This window comes from Osmia lignaria, chromosome 12 (genome assembly GCF_051020975.1).
Source record: "Osmia lignaria lignaria isolate PbOS001 chromosome 12, iyOsmLign1, whole genome shotgun sequence".
Lineage (NCBI taxonomy): Eukaryota > Metazoa > Arthropoda > Insecta > Hymenoptera > Megachilidae > Osmia > Osmia lignaria.
Window position 1 is genome coordinate 7,343,774 of NC_135043.1, and position 20,858 is coordinate 7,364,631.

The following is a 20,858-nucleotide window of genomic DNA, read 5'->3' on the forward strand; positions in this document are numbered from 1 at the left end:
CTCGTTTTGTTTGTGAGAGCGCGTTACGCGTTCCTATTTCAATTCCAACATACGGCACTAACGACAACTTTTCGCTCGGATCCTGATGAACGTTGCCGCGTCAGCGCGACGGAGATCGATTAAAGTGCGAATTAAGCAGATCGTACGAGATCCCAGCAGCCGTGAGCATCGAAACGACCATCGGTCGTCGGCTATAATCAACCGGTTAATTATCCTCTCTTTAATAACATCGAACCGATCACCAACCACCGTCTCTTTGGATAAATCTTTGAAACGTTGAAGGAAAATCTTTCGAGATCGCTAACTTTCTCGCGTGTTTAACGATAAGACGAATAGAATCGAGGAAAACATCGGTATCGCGGATGCTCCCGTGAAACGTACGTAAGTTGGCGCAGTTCGAAAATTCGTAAATGCGAGCAGGAAGAGGAAGATGGGGAATAAGAGTGGGCGAGGGGTTGCAGTGGGGTGCAGGCGTCCGGTCGGTTCGGCCAACCGGTGGTTCAAGCGGGAGCGAGAAAGAAGCTCGCTTGGATACAGAGGTAGTAGCTGGCGCATAAATTAGTGGTGAAAAGTTAATTGGAGCGGACACCGGCTTGCGTTCACAGTGGTACAAGTTACGCTGCTACCGTGCTCGCACGAACCACCCACCCTCGTGTTAGCCGAGGCTGGCCCGTTCGCTCGCCGCGTACACCTCCGCCTCCTGCTCCTCCTCCGACAAGCGTATCCGGAGAACCGAGCTCGGACACAACGGATACACTACTGTTTCACCATCGTCCCGTCGAAACTGTTATCGATTTGTTCCACGAAATTGCTCGTTGTCGCGCGATTCGCGTTCGACGCGATCGTCTCCTCCCATCGGCCGATTGATTAGCGCCGCGTCGTGAGATACTTTTACCGAGGATTATCCTCGACGAAACCTGCGATCATCGTTCGAACGTCACGCGAGCGGCCCATTAATTTTCTCAACTGTCTGACACGGAACGGAGATCCATGGAAAAACCGCGGCCAACGGATTCAGCAATAACCCGGGCAGTCGGATGACAAGCGGCCGGTAGGTGTAACGCGCAACAATCGGCCACAGTATCGTGAATTATCGGCCCCGGCCAAACACGCTGATTCCAGCAAATTTGTAATTTCAAATTCGTAATTATCGTCGAATCGGGACGCGTTCGACCGCAGATTGCGGTCAGAAGAGCGATTCCATCCCTATCCGTTGACGTTTCACCGATAGAGGCCAGTATTGTGGACAACAGTCTCGGTAGAATCGATGCGAAACCTTCGATTTATAGCGATTCGTGGCATCGGTACGCAAAATCATAGAAGAATCAAGTATAAAAATTACGTTACTTCCACGGGCTGATATATTAAAAAACATATAATCGTTTCTTCTCATCGTACCTCTTATTCGTTCATTAAATTCTCTCCGTTTCGAGGTCGTTGCCATTGCCGTTTCCATGAAAGGAAATCCGCCGGAATTCCTCGGATATATTCTTGAAAGGTATAGCGCTATTAGGGAGAGCTTGGCGAGAAGGAACGAGTAAGGATCGAAGATCTTGTGGCATACCGCTTAGAGATCGGTATTGTGCAGCTACGTGCGAATACAGGAGGGCTTCGTACGTGCTACTACTGCATGCAAATAATTTAGTCTTTTTTTTAGCTTGGGCCTGCCTTCGTGTTTTAATAAAACCGTTGAAACAAGCAGGCGGAGGAAAATGAGAAGAATACTGTACGAACTTGCTTTTTACATCCACGGTTAACGACTTAACCCAACCTGATACGTATATTCGTATATATACGTTGTCGACCTACCATAGCAGGCTCCTTAATTAATGAACATCTGGCGAATACTGCTTGCATCTTCCTTATTACTAATAATAATATTAATTATTATTAATATTATCATCACTATTAGTATTATCTTTATAAGTATCATTATTGTTATTGTTATTGCGGTTATTATAAAGGAACAGCAGGGCCGATAACGAAGGTAGTAGAGGAAAAAAAAGCACGCTTTCATTAAAGTCTCTCGCGTTACTTCGTGACCCTTGATAACATATCGGCTAATTTCACGCCTGAGCTTCCAACTACTTTCAGCAACTTTCTACAAAGTATGTTGCTTCACTTTCTCACTGTTTTACTATGGCAATACTTATCGCACATGTCACCTGAGAGATAATTCACGACACTAATATGGAATGCTTTCAGCATTCATTACCGTAAAAATCATCCGCAGTACCGACACGATGCTACTTTCTGAATGCAACCAAAGGGATCTGGAATACCCAATATCTCTCAACTCCTTATCTAACTTGTTCATCGAAATACACGTAGGGAAAGGTGTTACAATAGTAGTTACTAACTAGCAAGTTTAGGTTAGTGTAATCAGTAAACGGAGGAGTTCAATTTGTTAATTACAGTTTAGTAAGTGTTAGGTTCACCACTCCTGCCTGCAACCTCCATCATAATTTTCCAAGTTTGTCCCTTGCTTATCGACTCTCGTAGTCTTTCAAACAATTACATTTAAGCACAACGAAGGGCTCTGAATCGAAGCGCGACCTCCCACGATAATAAATCGTAAATCATAAATCTATCAATTTTAACTCGAAGAATCGTCTGTCCTTGATTTCCTTTTTCTCGTCGAAATGTCCTAATATTTTGGTGCATGATCGAACGGTACGAATTAGTTTAAGACCCGATTTCATTCGTTTCGCTGGCAATAATATTCATAACGAGGTGAATAGGATAAATGGCTGCTATTCCAATATTTGTCTTGACGATTTGCTTTAAGATTGAGCAGCATGTATTATTTTAGGAACCGTGATTTCATCTGGTTCGCCTGCAGCAATGTTTATAACGAACTAAACGGGATAAATTACCCGCTGTATTTCCGTGACACTTTGGTTAAGTGCGCGCTCAGACAGGATTTGCATTTATTCAAATTCCAATTTGTACCTCGTATCCTTTGCTGGTGCCCTGGCAAAGTATGAAAGCGTTTGAATATTCTCTTGTATAATCGTATCGGAAATCTGTTGATAGAAAAATAAAAGAAACTGCTCATGTTGAGAAATAACTTTAATTGCACAACGATAACGATACATTAATGTATTCGTATACTTTGCATCGTTGTTCTTCTATTTGCTTAATGAATTTTAACAGGACGTTGCGAAATCAACGTTGTTTCATTGTACCTCTGATGAAATCCAAACTTGACAATATTATCAATTCAAAGGAACAAGTTTAAACATTTTCCGCTATTTTTATGCGACGAGCGACGACCAATGAAATTGTGTCGGTGCAAGAACCCGATGCGACGCGTTGAATATCATTGTTCAAGATGGCATTCGTCTCGTAAACGCTTATCTCTCTGCCTCCATATTCTTCTTGGTGCTTCGCGTAGACCTACATACAGCAGGACCTATACAGCAGTATCCTCTCGATAACAATCTTTATCCCAGCTTCTTTTCTCGCCTTTTGTTTCCAACGATCCTTTTCTTCGTGCTTGCACGGAGCGAAACAAACGCGAGCCAGTCGCCAGCGAGCGTTACTACCGAAAGATAACCGCTTTAGCGTGCTAAACTACGCTTTAAACGACCGTTACGTACTTTATTGTTGCCTTCGTTTTGATACGAGCTTGTAAAAAGCAACGCTGTTCCGCTTCTGTAGAAAATACTCTTCTTCGAAACTATGCTGTCCCTTTTCTCCAACTTGCCATCCAATCGAATACACGCTTACATTCTTTCATTAATAAACACAAAACAATATATTTACTTTATTTATTTATTTACTTCAAAGCAAGAAGCAAACATAATGGCACGAAGTGGAACGTGAAATAGTAACTTGTTCTACGAGAGATACACAATCGAATTTATTGGAAAGGAATTCTTGGATAAACATTATTTCGTTTATTGTGCGCTTATCGTTGAAAGTGGAAACATTAAACCTCTACATAATATTTCCGTAGTCATGGTCGAATCGACCCATGGGAGAGGTGGATCTTAAGGAGAGGAAACGGAGAAACTTATGCTGTATCACCTCTAGAGTATTCCTATGTTTGGATAGTCGAGGGGCCCATATTGCAGAGGCACAATCGAGGCGAGGCAAAACCAGTGTATACTAGAGTGTGAGTAACGTTCTGGGATCCTGGAATTGAAAGCAATTAGTTAATATACCATCATAATTCTGAAATAAAATGCTTTGAGTTCATTCAGATCCTCTGGCAAATACCAGTAACCTCTCCCTCGATGCTCTTTCCATTCCGATCGGTCGTAATTCCATTCGTTGCTTCCCTCTGGCGAACACGTCGCCTAGTCGCGCCGACACGAGTTTCTCTATCGCGAAACGTCCGTTTACGAGCCCGTTACCTACTTCCGTTAACCGAATTATCCTCCTTGGTATCTTCCTCGATCGAGACCACTTACGTGCGAGTAGAATCCGCCCGATAGTTTGACTTTAATCGTTGTGTATTCTATCTGATGGTTCGGTGAGCCTTTCCAACTCTTCCGCTAGATGCATGGATTGAAAATAATCGCACACGTTTGGCAAGGAGCCACGAAAGTGACCTTGTTTTGGGAAAATTCGACGGGACCACTGTTCAAGGCAAGGAAAATAATTGAAAATGTTCATCTCGAATTCATTGGTAAGACGGGATTTACGAACGTGTACGTATCTGATTACGAGTGTTAAGGCAAAGTTATGCACGCGTACACAGCGAGGAGCGCGTGTTTGCCAGCGCAAATATGTGCATAAGCAAGGGTGCAAGCTTCCTACGGATGAACCAAATATTTCATTAGTTAAGTTCTTCCTCTGGCCAAACGTTGCGATCCTTACTTCAGCCGAAAGCGAAACGTTCGCTTTCCAGTTTCGTTTGTTCGGTCTGTAATTACTTGTAACCGCTACGGAAATCGGGTACACAACTGAAAATGCTCGAGGGCTCGATACTACCCTCGATTCTATGCTCGCCAGACGCTCCGCGCAATTAACTAAATATCAGAGATACGGTAAACTCGAAATTCAGCTGTTCTTCTTATTCTGTTCCTAGGTTATTAGTATATCTACCTGGTATTTGTAAAATTGTCGCTGTTCGAAGTGGTTGTCGCTCGAAGATTATTAGAACCGCGATAAAACGGAGAAAAACGTAATCGAAAACGATCTACTGGGACACGAAAGATTTTTGCCGTGTCTTTCGTCTGGTCGACTTTTCTATCCGTCGCACTCGATTCACGAAGAATTTCAGCAATCGTGGATTCTATCCGGTATTCGAAAGGGTAAGCAAAAGCCGGCCATAACGTCGTCCAATTTCCATTTCGTCACACCAGATTCGGGCCGGTGGGAGATTTTTCCGTGGCGGAAATTGATGCTTTTCTTCCGTTCTCGTATTCACAGCAAAATCTCTGAATTCGTCACGTTCCCCCTCGGTATTCCTCTCGAATCCGTGATCAGCAGTGAACAGCGTCGTTCGTGAAGTAATAAGCGATGTAATCCTGTCGATGTACGATCGTACGTTGGAATTCTCTGCTACGATCACGATGAATTTCAATGTTACGCTCGCGTCCACGAGTGTCACTTTTACGGCTTTTCATTTCGCGAGCTTTGAACGTTCAGCGAATAGCGTTTAACGATGGAAAAGGAATTAATTGAATATTATGAAGGGTAGAACGATTCTTCCCAATTACCGTTCTCTTTGTCCGATATAAATTGCTCCCTTTTAATATCGATGTCGCGTTACGTTTCTTTGCTATTCGAAAAATAGAGTTAAACGGGAAAAAACAGTAAAGGAAGGAAAAAGCATGCTTTCGGTGAAACGGTTGTATCACGGATTTCTACGCGGCTTATATCTATCTTTTTTAGCACACGCTTGCCGGTTACAACTTCACCTACAGCTTGTTTCATAACATGTACATACCAGCCAGTTAGACGGGTAGACTAAAAACACGAAAAACAATGATGAAGGTTCTTGCAGGTGAGCATGTATCGTGTTTAACGAATACATCCCGTTGCGCTCGTTAAAAAAAGGATCGTCGACGTCTGTAAATCATGTACTTCTTTTTAATCATATTTGTACTTGGGTAAATCAGCACCGTTTTAGCTCTACTTTTAAAAGGAATCGGTATCTGATAGCTTGTACAGTAACGCATTGAACATGGAACAGCCTGTATAGGCAATCTTCTGTTTGTCTGCTCAGGATCTCGTTCTTTTTCAACGATTGCTCCGTTGAATTCGAAATCAGCGTGCGACCGCTTCGTCTTTTATCCTCTTTTTCTTCTTTCTAAAGTGTCACGTGCCACCGACTACATATTTAACGTATCTGTACTGGCGTATGTCGTATACGAATGTTCTAGCTTGTATGTAAGTATGCTTCGTCACGACGCGACAAAGAATTGTGTAAATCTTCATGACAAGCAATGCGTTCGAGCGGAGCTCGAAATCGTTTTATCCGATCATTTTTCGAAACCTAACCGGCTATCGAAGTTTATCCCCATCAGCCTAGTTGACAAGATCAACGCCTAATCAATTACGTTTACTCGTGCATCGAAATTGATTGAAATAAAATATTCATTCGATCGCTTCGCGCCAATTAATACATCGAACGAATACGCGACACAGAACCAAATTCGATAACAAGTTTCTCTCTCGTTTGTTTGGAGATTTTTCAATTTGTTCCTCGTTTTTCGTCGATCGTTGCCTAGTAATTACGAGCGATTGAACGTTCGCTTAGACATGCTTGAACGAGTCTTTTTTTTTTTTTTTAAATCAAAATCGAAATCGAAATGGAAAATGTACAAAAAGCATCGATAGATTTCCTGCTTGTAACCAGAAGACATAATAAAACGCAGAGTTCTCGGTATCATCTCCGGAAAATATAACGAATTGACAACAGTTGATCAAACACCCCATTAATTCGCGATGACAAAATAAACAAGGCCACGAAATCATTTCCTCGGTTTTTGTCATCGGCATTGATCGACTCGATTTCGCGGGGCCCATCTCCCAGCGAAATTCCATTTAACCCCATTGATTTTCGACCAAAAGGATTCGATTACCCGATTTTTGTTCCAGCTTTCGTTCCGTCCGCTGCGCGCGGATTAGCGTCCGTTTCGCAAACTCGCTTTCAATTGGAATTCGATTTGCCTCCGTTCGTTCGTTCGTCTCTCCGTCCGTTCGTTTCGTCGAATATGAACGGCCATCAGGCTTTGTTGAATTATCGACTGCCGTCAGGATAAAACTTTACAAGCCACTCCTCGTTCGAGCGAAATCAAGATTAAGCGGAGATGCGAACTATCGTCGAACCGATTTCACGAAATCCACTGCAATGCGATGGTTCGCGATTGCGATGGAATGAATGATTTCATCGAGACTTGGGAAACGTATAATCGTACAGAGTGCGTCTAGCGATCCGTTTCGTTTTGAAACTCCCTGTACACGGTATTTACGATGTACAGTATCCAAGTCTAATCGTAAATTATCTCTTGAGTACGCGGAACGAGTTAATTCGTCAAACGAAAACGTCGGAACTTCGGTCAATCGCGGTCAAAGGGTTAATAATAATGAATGGTAAACACGCTTAGTCCTCCTTTTGCTCCGAGTAGTTCCACGATCGATAAGTTCCCAGCGAAATTATCAAGATTACACCGTCCAACTGTGGAATTAATAATGTCGTTAACAAACCATGACTCCCTTTAAGTATACCACCCTTCTCTTTCGCCTCTCCCTTGCCACAACTCGACGAATTGTTGGGGAGTGTCTGGGGTTTCAGCCCCAAACGAATTACTTTAGGAGAAACGTTCCGTGATCCCGCAACGTGAGCTACCGTGATACCAGGATTCCTCCTCGAGTTCCTCGTCTACCGTAACATTCATTGATAGCGTTGTTGGACAACGATGCTTCGCAAGGACAACATTTTTCAAATGAAATTAAACTTGATCTATTTAAAGCTCACCAACTTGTCGAGAAAATTATTTTTAACCTAACGAAGATTCTTATCGATGAAGGCAGAAATTTTCAAGTATTACCTCAAAACGTAACTCATTATCAGTTTAAGTCGATATGAAGGCGATCAAGTAAAATAAGAAAACACCAGTGATTGTGATGAAAATAACGCGATCGATCTCACGGACAGGCGTGTTTGCAGGTGAAAACGCGAAAAGTTTCGAATGCTACGCGTAAAATTCTTTTATATGATAATAAACGTAGCGAATATTTAGGGTTTACGGTAACCGATATTCCAACGAATAGAATACCGTTTCGTTTTATCGATCGAACGTTTTTGCGTGACAAAAAGATCTACCGGGGATAAAAGGTCGAATGCGTTTTTTAAACGCTTTTACAGAAAAGCGAGCGGTAGCAACAACGGCTAAAACCACGATACCGGAGCAAGTGGACTCCGAGTGGCTCGAAAAATACTACTTCGGTTAAGTACCGAAGCTCGTTGTATATGGAGCTAGCGTGCGCGACCGAGCGTATCCCTTCCGATTTTATGCCACTTTACGCAATTTCTATCCTGCGTTTTCCAGCAAATTTTACCCCTGCTAACGTTTCGAACTATTTTTTTTTTACTCAACGAACAAGATTCTTTTAGAATTTTCAAATTACACTCAATTTTCAGGTCATCGATTACATCGATTACACAAATTATCGATAGAATTTCTGTTACCCAAATCGATCAATTTTATTTATTTGCATTGAAATGTAGAACATCGCAACGATGCTTTTTATTTCGAAAACCATCTGACGTTTATTCCCGTGCTTTGTTCAATCGTTTAGGTTTGATCCAATTACAAGAGTACGGACGTCATTGCTCCCTGGAACAACTTGATAATTATTCATTTACGCGAAACTCGTTCGTGTCAAAGGGTTTTCACAACACCGCCCTAGCCCTTCGACTACTTTTTCCTTCACGCGTTATCGCGCGTGTTCCCGGACGATTAACACGTGTTTTTCTCTCCCTTCCCTGATTACTCGAGCGGGGCAATCTTCTATCGATCCTGGCACGGGCCGTTTCGAGCAAGCAGACTCCACACTCGACGTGAAACGCACACCCTACCTACCTACCTACCTACCTACCTACTCGTACGATCTCTGATTACATCGCGGAAGAGTCACGAACCGAAGTTACCGGAGCCTCGAAGACGTAGCACGAATTCCAACGACTTCATATCTTTAGCTTGCGAATAGGTCAGCCTTTGCTTATCTACCTTTTAATAAGTTGATTGCGACCGGAGTCTCACGGGAAGACCAACGATCGTTGAAACGCCAACGACGATCTGATCCTTTTGTAATCGAGGCGATTTACGCTCGCAACGATTAAAGGGACGTAAAACGTTTTCGGTAGATTACGGTTTAATGAATCGCTGTCCGAGGAGTTTGCAAAACTAGCGAAACAGCAACTTGGAATCTGTGTTGGCGAACGACGAACCAATTTGCAATTACAGGTAAAGGCCTGCCCGGCCACGTCAGAGTCGGCCGATGACCTACGATAATAATGAAAAACGAGCGGAGAGTCGCGTAATAGGTAGTCATTGTTCCCGGTGATAACAGGACGGATACGGTGTAACGTTTGACTCGATATATCCCCCCGTTGGATTCTTGCGTGCCTGTTCGCTCGTACCCGGTTCCACGGGTCATCCATTCACCGAATAGATGACTCCTTAGGGACTGATGCTTTTGCCCTGGCACCGATTACGCGCGCCACCGTCGACCATTCAACATTTTCGCTAGCTAATTTCCTGATTTCCTTTTATCCTCCATCGTGGCTGTTCCATCTGAACGAAGACCGTTCAGATCTTTGCGAATTCTTGTCAATCGATACTAGTGAAACGATAGCAAACGATAACTCTGCAGTCAGCGATCGCATTCGATAGGGTTGAAGCAAGGTTCGACGTTGGTTATTCACTCGGTCAATTCCTTTTGCGACTGGAGCCCTTTTAACCGACTGGAAAAACGCGTTCGAGCATCGCGAACGGGTTCGACGTTAAAAAAGTCCGTCGATGAAATCGTTGGAAAGTTTTAATCGCGCTTCACGACTCGTTAACTATCGGCCATAAGTTCGAGTTCGTTCGGCATACGATTTTTCTCGCGTCCTCGGCAAGAAGGAACTGGCCACCCCCGTTCTCCATCCAACTTTTCTATCCGTGAAAAACTTTCAAAGTATAACGTATTGATTCTCTCGCGATATCGAGTGGACCCACTCGTGTCGCCTATTTATTACGCAGCGAATTTTATAATTGGCCACCGACAGACTGACTGACTGACTAACCGTTGCACACGGAGTTTCGCGTTAAAGTTTCGCGAAAATCCAGCGAGGATTATACGTCTGCACACAGTAACCGAGTTCGTTCAGGGGGAAATTTCGTTTTTAAAGGAGATTCCTGTTCGCTTCAACTTCATTTCGACGGATAACCCGGTTCTCTGTGCGATCGCGTCTTCTTCGTGTTTTCATTGATTTAGCAGTAGAATGATTGAGGAAGAAAAAAAAACCAACGAAACCGATTCAGGAGAAATAGGAGCGTCTTCTCGCGAGAAACTCGCCGAATTTGTATCACTTTTTTCTTGAAACCTTCGATAAAAGTGTCGTCGGTGTTGTGATAAAATCCACAGAAAATATTACACAACAATCGAGTCGTTCTCTAAAAATTGCTCTCCGCTCTCCGACTGATACTTTTCAAAGAGGAATCGTTCGCTTCGATATTGTCATTAGAATTCGCCGTGAACGGTGAGTTTCGGTGAAACGATTTGACACATATTCGTGAATACGAGCGGTGGAGGGACACAGAGGAAAAGAGGAAGTCGTCGGCTATGAATGCGTCGTTTCGTAGATGTCAAATTATTCATGACGCGGTAAGCACGTGGCGTTTTCGATGGATCGATGTTGACGGCGGTAGCGAAAGCCAAGGTAATAGGAATCTGGTAATATCGGAACTGCTGCTGATCGTTCGTCGGATTGAAACATGGCATCGGCCGTTTCCCTACTTTGCCACGGCAATTTACACACCGCCGTATTGATATTTGTAGGGTCTGTAATATTGGCAATTGCGGTGTACGGTACGGTGTTAGGAACGCTGTAACGTAAGCGGAAATGATACGCGTCAATTGCAAGACTAGCTTGTATCGTTCTAATTGTAAGAAGTGTAAATGATCGAATACGAAGGTTCTCCCACCCCGGATCGCGGTGAAGGAGTAAACAAGCGCAAATCGAACAAGTAATGAGTAAATCGTGCGGCTGAAAGCAATAGGAGCAGCATTACCGAATGGAACAACACGGTGGACGTGGAAGCGTGGAGAGGAGGGGTCCGCGTATCCGTCTACATTACGCTGCATAATTCATGGGCTTGTCATAGACGCGAGAGGCGGATAATGGTACCGTACTGACCATGCTCCTATTGTCTATGGTTAGGCCGGCGTCAAGCAACTTGAATCCGGAGGATGACGATTACGACGAGAAGGATGCCGTGGACGTCCTTCCACGACTCGTCCTCGTTCTCGTCGAATGTCCAGGATTCACGCACCCTGCTCTCAGCAGATTGCGTTGCTATCTATTTAAGTTTACACAATACCGGCTTATTCAAAAATACACAAATACACCAGTGTCCTTATTCTGGTTGAACTCTGTTTCCAAAATGAAAAACGGATTAAGAACGCTGGTAGATTGATCAAGTAATTAATTATTAATTTCTCAAGCTGATATGTACGATGTTAGAAATTTAATAAGAACGTTAGTATATTCGTTTACGATTAACAGGATCGAATAGAGTAGTACAGTCTTACAGTCGACACGTGCAATCTAGGCCCGTAAGGATCTCGCAGCAGGAGTCGACGCAGAGCTGGGATTGAATCTCGTCGATAGAAACGATCTCGCTTCCGGCGTTGTCTAGCAAAACGATTTCAAACTATTTCCTATCGTCGATTCCTCGCGTCCGGGGGTAAAGTTGAGAGACGACAAAGATAACGGGCTTCGATCTCGCACCGACAGGTTACGAATTCATTCGGAGCTATGAACGTTTCTTCTTCCGGCTGGACGTCATTTTATTGTCAATCAGATCATGCATCTTCAAATAATAATTGTTGGTACATAATTGTAAAGTTAGAGATTTCGATCACGGATCAGCGATCACCAATGGACTTATCTGGATTATTCGGTCGATCAATTAGATAAGTACGGGAACCGTGAAAGCCTTAAGAATCTAATCTAATAAAGAGTCTCGTTGCTTTTAATGGAAATCGTTTCAACTTCCGTTTCTTTCGCCTTCTGTGCTTCGATTGCGCGAAACAGCGTTTGCATTTGCTTCGGCAATAATGCAATCGTTACTCGTTCTCGACGGCACTTCAATTATTCCAAATCGTTCGCTAAAAACAAAGGGAAAGGATCCAAAGTATCCTCTACCATTGATTCTTTCCACAATACTAACTTATCCAAGAGATGCCATTTTTTGTTCACTCCGAAGCCATGGAGTTTCCGCATTCTTCGGGTATCGAGGGAGCATTCTTTTCGGTGTCTCATTTAAGAAACTCTTCGATACCGTTCTACGGGTCAGTTTAGTAGCTCGTTTTTCCACCATCTGGTAACCGAGAATAATATCTACCAGTAACCCAGATTCGTGGCTTAATGCACCAACGAATGTCGATTTAGTTTTCAATTCAATTATCCTTAAAGCTTTAAAGGTTTAACACATTTCGAACGATTGTTTGACTATGCGTGCTCCTCTTTATTTTGGCATTCAATGCGTTAATAATTTTCGTAATAAGCATAGGCCGTAATAAGCAATACAATATTTCTGATTAACTCTTTATTACAGAAAGCGATAAATTCAGTGTTGACGCGATGGGCGAAAATTAATGCGAGTGACTGTATTTAATTCACAAAAGTTATATTATCCATAAACGTATACTCGTTACACGAAAATCCGACGAATATCGTTGAAACAATCGGTTTCCTGTGACGCGTACGCGTCACTTCCACATCGACAAAGAAACGAAATTACAAGAGATCGCGGGAATAACGGGACAGAGAAACTTCATACCAATATTTACGCGAGCGGCGTAACTTCGATATCGGTGCGTATCGAACGCTAATAAATTAACAACCAAATTATTGCATCTCGTATGCAAATATTTGCTGCAGTTATTTACCATCGCAGAAAATTATAAATTCATGAGAATAAAGTGGTGCATTAATTATGTTCGTCAGTAGCAACGAAACGGCCGCGTTCCGCGCTTCCTTCTCCCTCCGTTCACCGTCCTCCACCCTCGAGAGGATTTCCCGAATTCCTTCGCGAGCCTGGATCGGTAATTGGAACACGATCTCGATCGTTCGGAAATTGCTTTCGCCCCGACGCGTCCGTCGACGCCAGATGGACGAACATATTTAATCGAACAGATGGAAAGATAGAGAAATCGGGTAGCAACCTCTGCGAATAACAGAGAAGTGGAGCTACTTGCTTACAATTTATCGCGTCGACAAAATGCACAGAGTTCCATTGAAAAATGTACGAAATGTTGAAAAAGTAATGATTGTGACTGGATCGAGAATGTTCATGCCTTTATAACACGCGAAAATGTATAAAATGTGTACGTGTCGAACGTGTTATAGGTGTAATAAAAGGTGCAAAAAATAATATATTTCAATACCTTCTTACAATAGAGTTTATTCTTATGAACATCTATAGGTAGTTACGTAGTATTCACGAAGGGTATTGTCCAAATTACAAGAAACTTAGCTTTTATGTTAAAAATCTAGCCAATGAAATTTCGTTTTTCTTACTTTAGCAGAATAACCTACTGCACCGAAATCTACCTAAGCCAGTCACGCCACAGCCTTCACAGAGCACGCTCCGATCAAGAATAAAGCACCGTTTTCCATCAATCTTCTGCGTGATTCATTTTCAACCTTGCTTTAGCATTAAGTTGCAGTGTATCATCGTTATATTATACGTACATCGAAAAATCGCGTTAAATCGGTATACAATATCTAATATTCAACCATTCGTCAGCTGTACGAAAATACGTGACAGCTGAGGTGGGGCGCGATCAATCAAATTACCTTATTTTCATGGGACTTGTGAGCGGTGGACAATACTCCGCTTAGATAGAAAGATGACTAGCGATTGGTATGTGACCGCATCGGCCATTAACGCGCGACCATCTAGAATGCGTGTGCGTGAGGCGTGTCTTACCGACTGCGACCAATCGTACGCGCATTCTTTCCGCTCGTCATCTCATCTCTGCACAGTATGCCCCACTACCCGACATCCCCACTTCGCGTCACAAGTATTTTCGTAATTGGTCGAATCGCTTATCGAATCAGTGACTTCAAAACAGTGGCATAGACTCCAATACCTATGGGTGGGGATTAGGCTAGACATTAGGAGTGGGGTCAGGCGGAGCAAACGAAGATCCCATTGCTTCTTTCCTGTATCGCATGCCATCTTCTCGCGCATTATAGGAACAAGCTACAAAGCGATAGATTTGTCAAAGAAAAAGAAAAAAGATTTCGATAATAATAGCTGGTAATAGTTAAGGCGTGATTTAAGCTTGAACGATTGACAAAGTCGAACACTAGTAAAGATACGACGAGGTGCAGGCTGCGATAAAAAGGTGGAAAGCTTCTTCGAAAGACGGAGAGTTAGTCAAGGGTTGATTAATCGCTTGGATATCGATTAAGCCAGCACGACACGCGGTTACGTTAACGCTTCAGTTTCGTGCAAGTAACCAGCCATGATCGAGAGACGTTCACGCGTAATTTCACTAGGAAGGAAGCGTCTCGGACCGAACTAGTACCTCCCTCCTACTTGCTGACAGTTATAGGACGTCTCGTTTGTAACTGTCGACGCGACAGGATCGCAGCTTAAAGCGGCGAGATGTATCCAGGGAAAATGAAGGAGGGAAAGGGGAGTTGCCAACAGCCGGTGCCGAGATACGCCGAGAAATATTGGATTCGACGCGGCTCGGCAACAACACGACGATGCCATGCCGATCCTGAATGCAGCCAAAAACAAAAAAAAAACAAAAAAAAAAATAGAAAATAAAGGAAAAACAGAAAGAATAAATAAATCGAGCGGCCAAATCGAGGTTTGCGAAAGCTCTTTCCTCTGTCGAAAAAAAAAGACAAATTTATTTGCTGTTCCGTTTTGACGAACGCACGCTCGCTACGGAGGGAGCTACTATGCGCACACTCGTTCGATCAATGGCTGTCGAGAAGGTACGATATTCACCAATGTAAAATAGATTAATGGAGTAAATATCATATTTAATTTTATTTCGGCTTTTTGATGGAGCGAAATTGCTAACGAACGCGTTAAATATCAAAAGCAGCAAAAGATATCATTACGCGACGTATACAACTAGATACATCTCTTGATTTTATATTACATTGGATAAATTGAAAAGTTATACAGTTACTTCATAAGTTACTTCATCATTTAAAAATTGGTACCTTTTTTTATGATTAAAAAAATTTATTACCATACGTAGAGTGAATTGCGGCATTCACGATCGTAGCTACAAGAACAAAATTAGAGTAATTATGGAATCCTCAGAATTTAGGTGGCCAGACGTTTCATTAACGCACTTCGTCTGGAATAAGCAAGAGGAAAATCTGAAACCGTCGAAAAATCTAATGGAAGATATCGGTAAGGATGAGCTATGAATTGTAAAGAGACAAAGTTCCAAATGGATGTAACATCGTAAGTCGTAAACGTCTTATTGTCTCCCCTCTCAAATGCTATTTATCGAAGATAAAAAAGAAGAAGAAAAAGAGAAAAAAGCCGCATCACTGAAGTAAACGAAGGGAAACAGTGACGAAAGGAAAACCGTGTCGAGGAGAAAGGAGCCGGGGAGAACGGTAAGACGAGCCGTGGGTGGTAGGAGCAAATTAAGGAATAAAATAACCGAGGACGAAGTTGACGCGGAAAAATAGGTTGCGCAAGCGAATGAACGAACAGAGAAGAAAGCGCGCGCGCCAAAGAAACTACGGCAAATCGGTTCGTTAAACATTCTCGGAAAAAGAAAAGTCGACGAATACTCGATACTACGTTAAGCACCGTTCTCTATGTTGCCTCGACTTTGTGGCTCACAAGGGAAGTACAAAACCTTCTGTATTTCGTTAGTAGATTTTATCATGCTTCATATTTGCAAATCTATCCAATTACAAGGATAGTCGTTAAATATTTGGTCGAAACGTTTATGACTGAATGTGTTTAGTACGAGCTGAAAGTGTTCCTTCTGAATGATCGCAACGTATGAAGAAAAAAGAAATAGCCATCTACAATCGTTAATTATAAAAGAAGATGAAACTTTCTCTAAAGTAAACATCGGTAACGGACCAAATCTTGCATCGGAGATACGAATCAACGATTAATGAAAGGACTTAATTATTCCCACAGATAACTACATCAATAATATTTCTCGCTCCGGTATTCGTCGAAGCGAGAAGCCGACGAACGAGTAATAATAAACGATACCGTCGATAATTGTTGCGTTACAGGAATATATTTACCGTGCATCGTAGCGCGGGAACGTTGCGCGTGGTCAGTCGTTCTCCTGTATGTAGGACGTACAGCTATATCTCTCTTTCTCTCTCCGTGCGATCATATTTTCGACCATTATTACCGCGTCGCGTCGAGTTATTGCCGTGGCATCAATAATTAATAACAAGCTCGATCCGTCGGCATATTTGCGCATGTTGCAATGGAAGTGTTTATCGAACAGAAAGAAGAGAAAAGGAAGTAGGTACGTGTAATAATTAATAATAAAGGATGAAAGTAAATAGAAATTTGCTGCAGGATAGATAATTACTTAAATTTAAACAAGATAAAGAAGCCGAGATAAACAACGATCTACGGTCAGTAGGCAACTATCAAAATATCCTATAAACGAAAATCAAAGTTTTGCTTTCGAAACTGCAAACGTTTTACACCCACCAACTTCCGTTCTTCAAGTCGCGTTCGCACAGATTTCTTTCGGTACATTTCCTTGATTTTTACGTCGATTCGGTCGGCCGAGCCAAAGTTCAAGCCAAAGGGCAAAATTCACGATTCTCGAGAGAACCTTTCGGATAACGGGCGTGAAACGTCAGGTGATCCTGGGAATCGCGGTCGCAGACGATCGGAATGTCGTGGACTTAGAGATCGGATCGAACGACCGGCCGACCAGTTGGCCACCGAGACTCCGGCTTTAATCGAATTCTCGGAGTAGTTGCGCCAAGTCGGAGAACTTTCGTGTTGAAGACAATGCGCGTCATAGGGCAGCGAGCACGAGAACGATTACGAGCACCTTGGCCGCTTAGCAAAGCCGAGTTTTCAATCGCGAAACAATGACAAACTTCCTCGGGCTTTGGGACTCGAATCTCCAAACGTATTACTCTTAATTGTTACAATATTACTGTACCCTGTAAGTGGTACAAACTTGCCTTTTAAACAGAGAACATTATAGGCGGTACGTTTGCGATCGTTTTGTGATGAGAAAACGATAAGTGAAAGAAAAACAGTGTTAACGCAAGCTCCGTGATAGCAGAGAAAATCAATGTCTATTCGAGGAAAATCCAAAATCTACGTATCCGTCCAATTTGATTACATGCAGCTGCGCTTGATCGCGTAAAGATGCATACTACGAACCATCCGGTGGGACCAACAGGAAATGCAACTACCAACGAAAGCACAGACGCGTACCCGATACATTATACGACACTCGGGGAATACCTATCGACCCGTCTTCCCTCTACGGTCTTTCGAAAAGAGGAATCGCGCGAAAATCGTTATCCCCTCGAATCCATTTTCTCCGCGAAATATCAACTACACTGTTTCGCCATGTTTCTACGCGAATTAAACTTTCCAACTTTCCAACCAAGATGGTTTGGGGTCTAGAACAAAGCCTGATAACTTACCGCATCATTAGATGATAAGCAATTAAGGACTATCTACAGTAAAATGTGCGTAAAAGGTTGCTAAAGGTTAGCAATATACGCTCGAAAATTATTAATTACCCATAGTGATCTGGATTATCACAGCTTTTAGTATTTCATTAATTTGCATCATTAGTAACAATGATGATAATAATAATCCATTAATTTATGTTATTAATAATTCATTAATATATGGTCCAAGTTTTGCATAATTATAAAGGAACATCGAAAATAGAATCATGACGCGTACCAGCTCGAAATAGAATTAAAAATTTGCGTTCACAACTTTGCAGAGTACATTATGGTGTAGTAGTAAAATATTACCTATGCTGAATCAAGTGTTTATAGGTTTGTTACAAAATTTTCAACACGATATCCTCTCTTATTTCAAACTTACTTTTCCCTAACAATCCTATAGGCCTGGCTCATCGATTGAAAATATTATAAAGCTGCATCGATCGTTTGGAGGCGAGAATTTGTTTCGACAACAACAAAACACAAGGTACAGAAAGGAAGGAAATTTCGCTATCCAGCTACCGTTCGCTGCTGAATATCTCATCGAAAAACGCTTGAAAAGACACGCCTCGAGATCAAGACGTTGCTAGTACTTTCTTCTCCCATCCGAGTAACGAGAGGTGAAGAGAAAAAAAGAAAAAGAAGAAAAAAGAGGACTCACCCGATTTCTCGTCAACGGTGGAAGCGATCCCAGCGACGTTGGAGACAGCCTTCGTTAGTCCGACGAGTAACAGTACACTCCACATGTTCTCTCGTTCGTTGTTTCTCGTTATCCTCGTCACGAATCCCACAGAGCACTCGTACGCGAACAGGCAAAAGCAAACGACGAATGGTTTCAATCGAGACTTGCTGTTAGGTCATCCTCGTACAGTATCCGGTTCACTCGCGACTTCCTGCACTTTTATCTTACGCACTTCCGACCTCATTTTTTCTACCATCGTCCACGATCCATGATCGACATTTTTCCTTTTGCCTCGTCGAAATATACAGGACGAAATAGAACGAGAAATAAATTGATTTCTCGCATTAACGTTCGCCTGATTCTGGCACCACTAATCCGACGCCTCTTGTTTTTCCTCTTCGGTTAAACGCTAATTAAAGCAGCCAGCACCGCATCCACAACCGCGTACCGCAACCCCTCCTTCACCGTCTCCTCTCTTTTTTTCCTCCTGCCTCTCATCCACCAGCTATATTAAAGCTCGCCGGACACGCGTCCCACGCGCTTCCGACCTAACCGCTCGCCACTTCCGCCGATAGCCTGCAACGACCGGCATGATAGCCGTAATCAACGGTGACCATGCTACGTGTCCACCGAGGCCGCAGAATTCACCGTAGCAACACAGCCGGTTCAGAAAGTAGCGTTCAACCGACTGCCACCTGGACAACTTACACCTGAGCTCGCTTCGTCTATCGCCTCTGCCGCGATCGCGATCACGATCACGATCACGATCACAACGGCACCGTTCACAATTTTAAACGCGTTGCCAGCTTTTCGGGGCATCTATGTATTCTGAACGTATCCTTAAATTCTGCAGCTTCTCGGAACGCTTTTAACCCTTTAAGCTGGCTGTCTATACACTCCAACCTTCGTAACGACGATGCCGTGTATAGGTACGTAACGCGCAAAGTTTTGCCAAACGAACTTTGAATGTTATTATAATTACTGTTGGGAGTAAAGCTTTTCCACAGGCTTTCAACCCTTCAAACTAGACGTCCGTACGGTGTATACTTTCTAAACTGTTCGTCTATGACCGTCAAGTTTCGACCAAGCGATCGAAAATTGAATTTTGCTTTTCTTTCTCTATATAGATTTTCAAGATGATTCCATCCCGCGAAGGGTAATTGCACGCTTCACAGATATTTCCATTCGAGAGGAGTATCGAGTTCTCTAATTATTCCCATGTGGAGAACTTTCTAGGATGCTTTCAAACCTTCGAACTAGCCATTCGTACGCCATTTGCGTTTATGGGCATCATCGGTTGTATGGCTTTTAAGGGTTGGCCAAATGATCGAAAATCGCTTCGTGTGGAGGAATCAAATTAATTAGTAACAAGATTTCGAATGAAAAATCATTTCAACATGGGCGAAGCGGGTGTACGTTGAAAAATCTTTTTCTGATGGTTAATTCGTGGACGTTATTTCATAATTCAAAGAAAAGATGAAGTACTGCGGGGAGGTTTTCGATCACGTTGGCTCGCCACTGATTTTCGGTTCGCCTGGAATAGGCAACGACACGAGACAGGCCTGCAATCTATTCGAAATCGATCCGAGCGAAGATATTGTCGAATATCAACCCTTATATCATCGATATCAGCCGACATATAAACCGACCATAATCACTGAAAATCCTCGAGTCTTTCCTTTCAATTTTCGCGCGCTTTTCTTTACACTCTTCCTTTCACAGCATCAAGCAAGAAATATTGTCGCGAAATATCATCGTTTGCTCGTCGATCGTAGAATCTTCCTTCACTACCCATTGACACGTGTTTGAAACAACTTTCAGTCATTTCATCGATAAATCCTTCGATCACTGAGCAGCAGAAACGAACACTCGCGGATCAAGAATTAATCAAGCGGTTGTTTTCTTTCTTTTTTTCTTTGCATCGGGTTTGCGGGGGTGGCAGAGGAAACAGCGCGCGTAAAGAGAAAAGTCGACGACGCAGATCGACGCGACGCTACATAAAAATGAGGAACACGTGGTCCTCCACCGACGGCGGACGGCACACTGGCGAAGAAGACGAGCAAACGGCGCGGCGACGGACGCGCAGCCTGCAAAGCCTCCCTAGGAGGTGGTGGTGTCGGAGGAAAATCCGCGAGTGGGGTGAAAGGGGTGAAAAGGGGTGAAAAGGGATTCGTCGCGTACACCATGCACCCTGCACCCTCCTGCTGCTCTCCTCTCTACCCCTCTCCTCTCACTTTACCCCTTTGATGCTAAGCTTGAACGGGATGTTTG

General features: G+C 43.0%; 1 protein-coding gene and 1 long non-coding RNA gene across 4 annotated transcripts in view; one reads left to right on the top strand and one right to left on the bottom strand.

The window, feature by feature from the left end:
- LOC117603073 (kin of IRRE-like protein 1) overlaps positions 1-20,637 on the bottom strand; it is a 246,563-nt gene extending 225,926 nt beyond the window's left edge. For 2 of the 3 annotated variants that reach the window (XM_034321811.2, XM_034321810.2), the window contains exon 1: positions 18,567-20,637. In XM_034321811.2, the coding sequence (XP_034177702.2) occupies positions 18,567-18,651 (85 nt within the window). In that variant the 5' untranslated portion in view covers positions 18,652-20,637. The remainder of the gene's footprint in view (positions 1-18,566) is intronic. The other variant, XM_034321820.2, reaches the window with a different exon arrangement.
- Positions 1-20,858, top strand: part of LOC117603078 (uncharacterized) — a 61,591-nt gene that overhangs the window by 30,703 nt on the left and 10,030 nt on the right. The gene's annotated exons all lie outside the window — the stretch shown is intronic.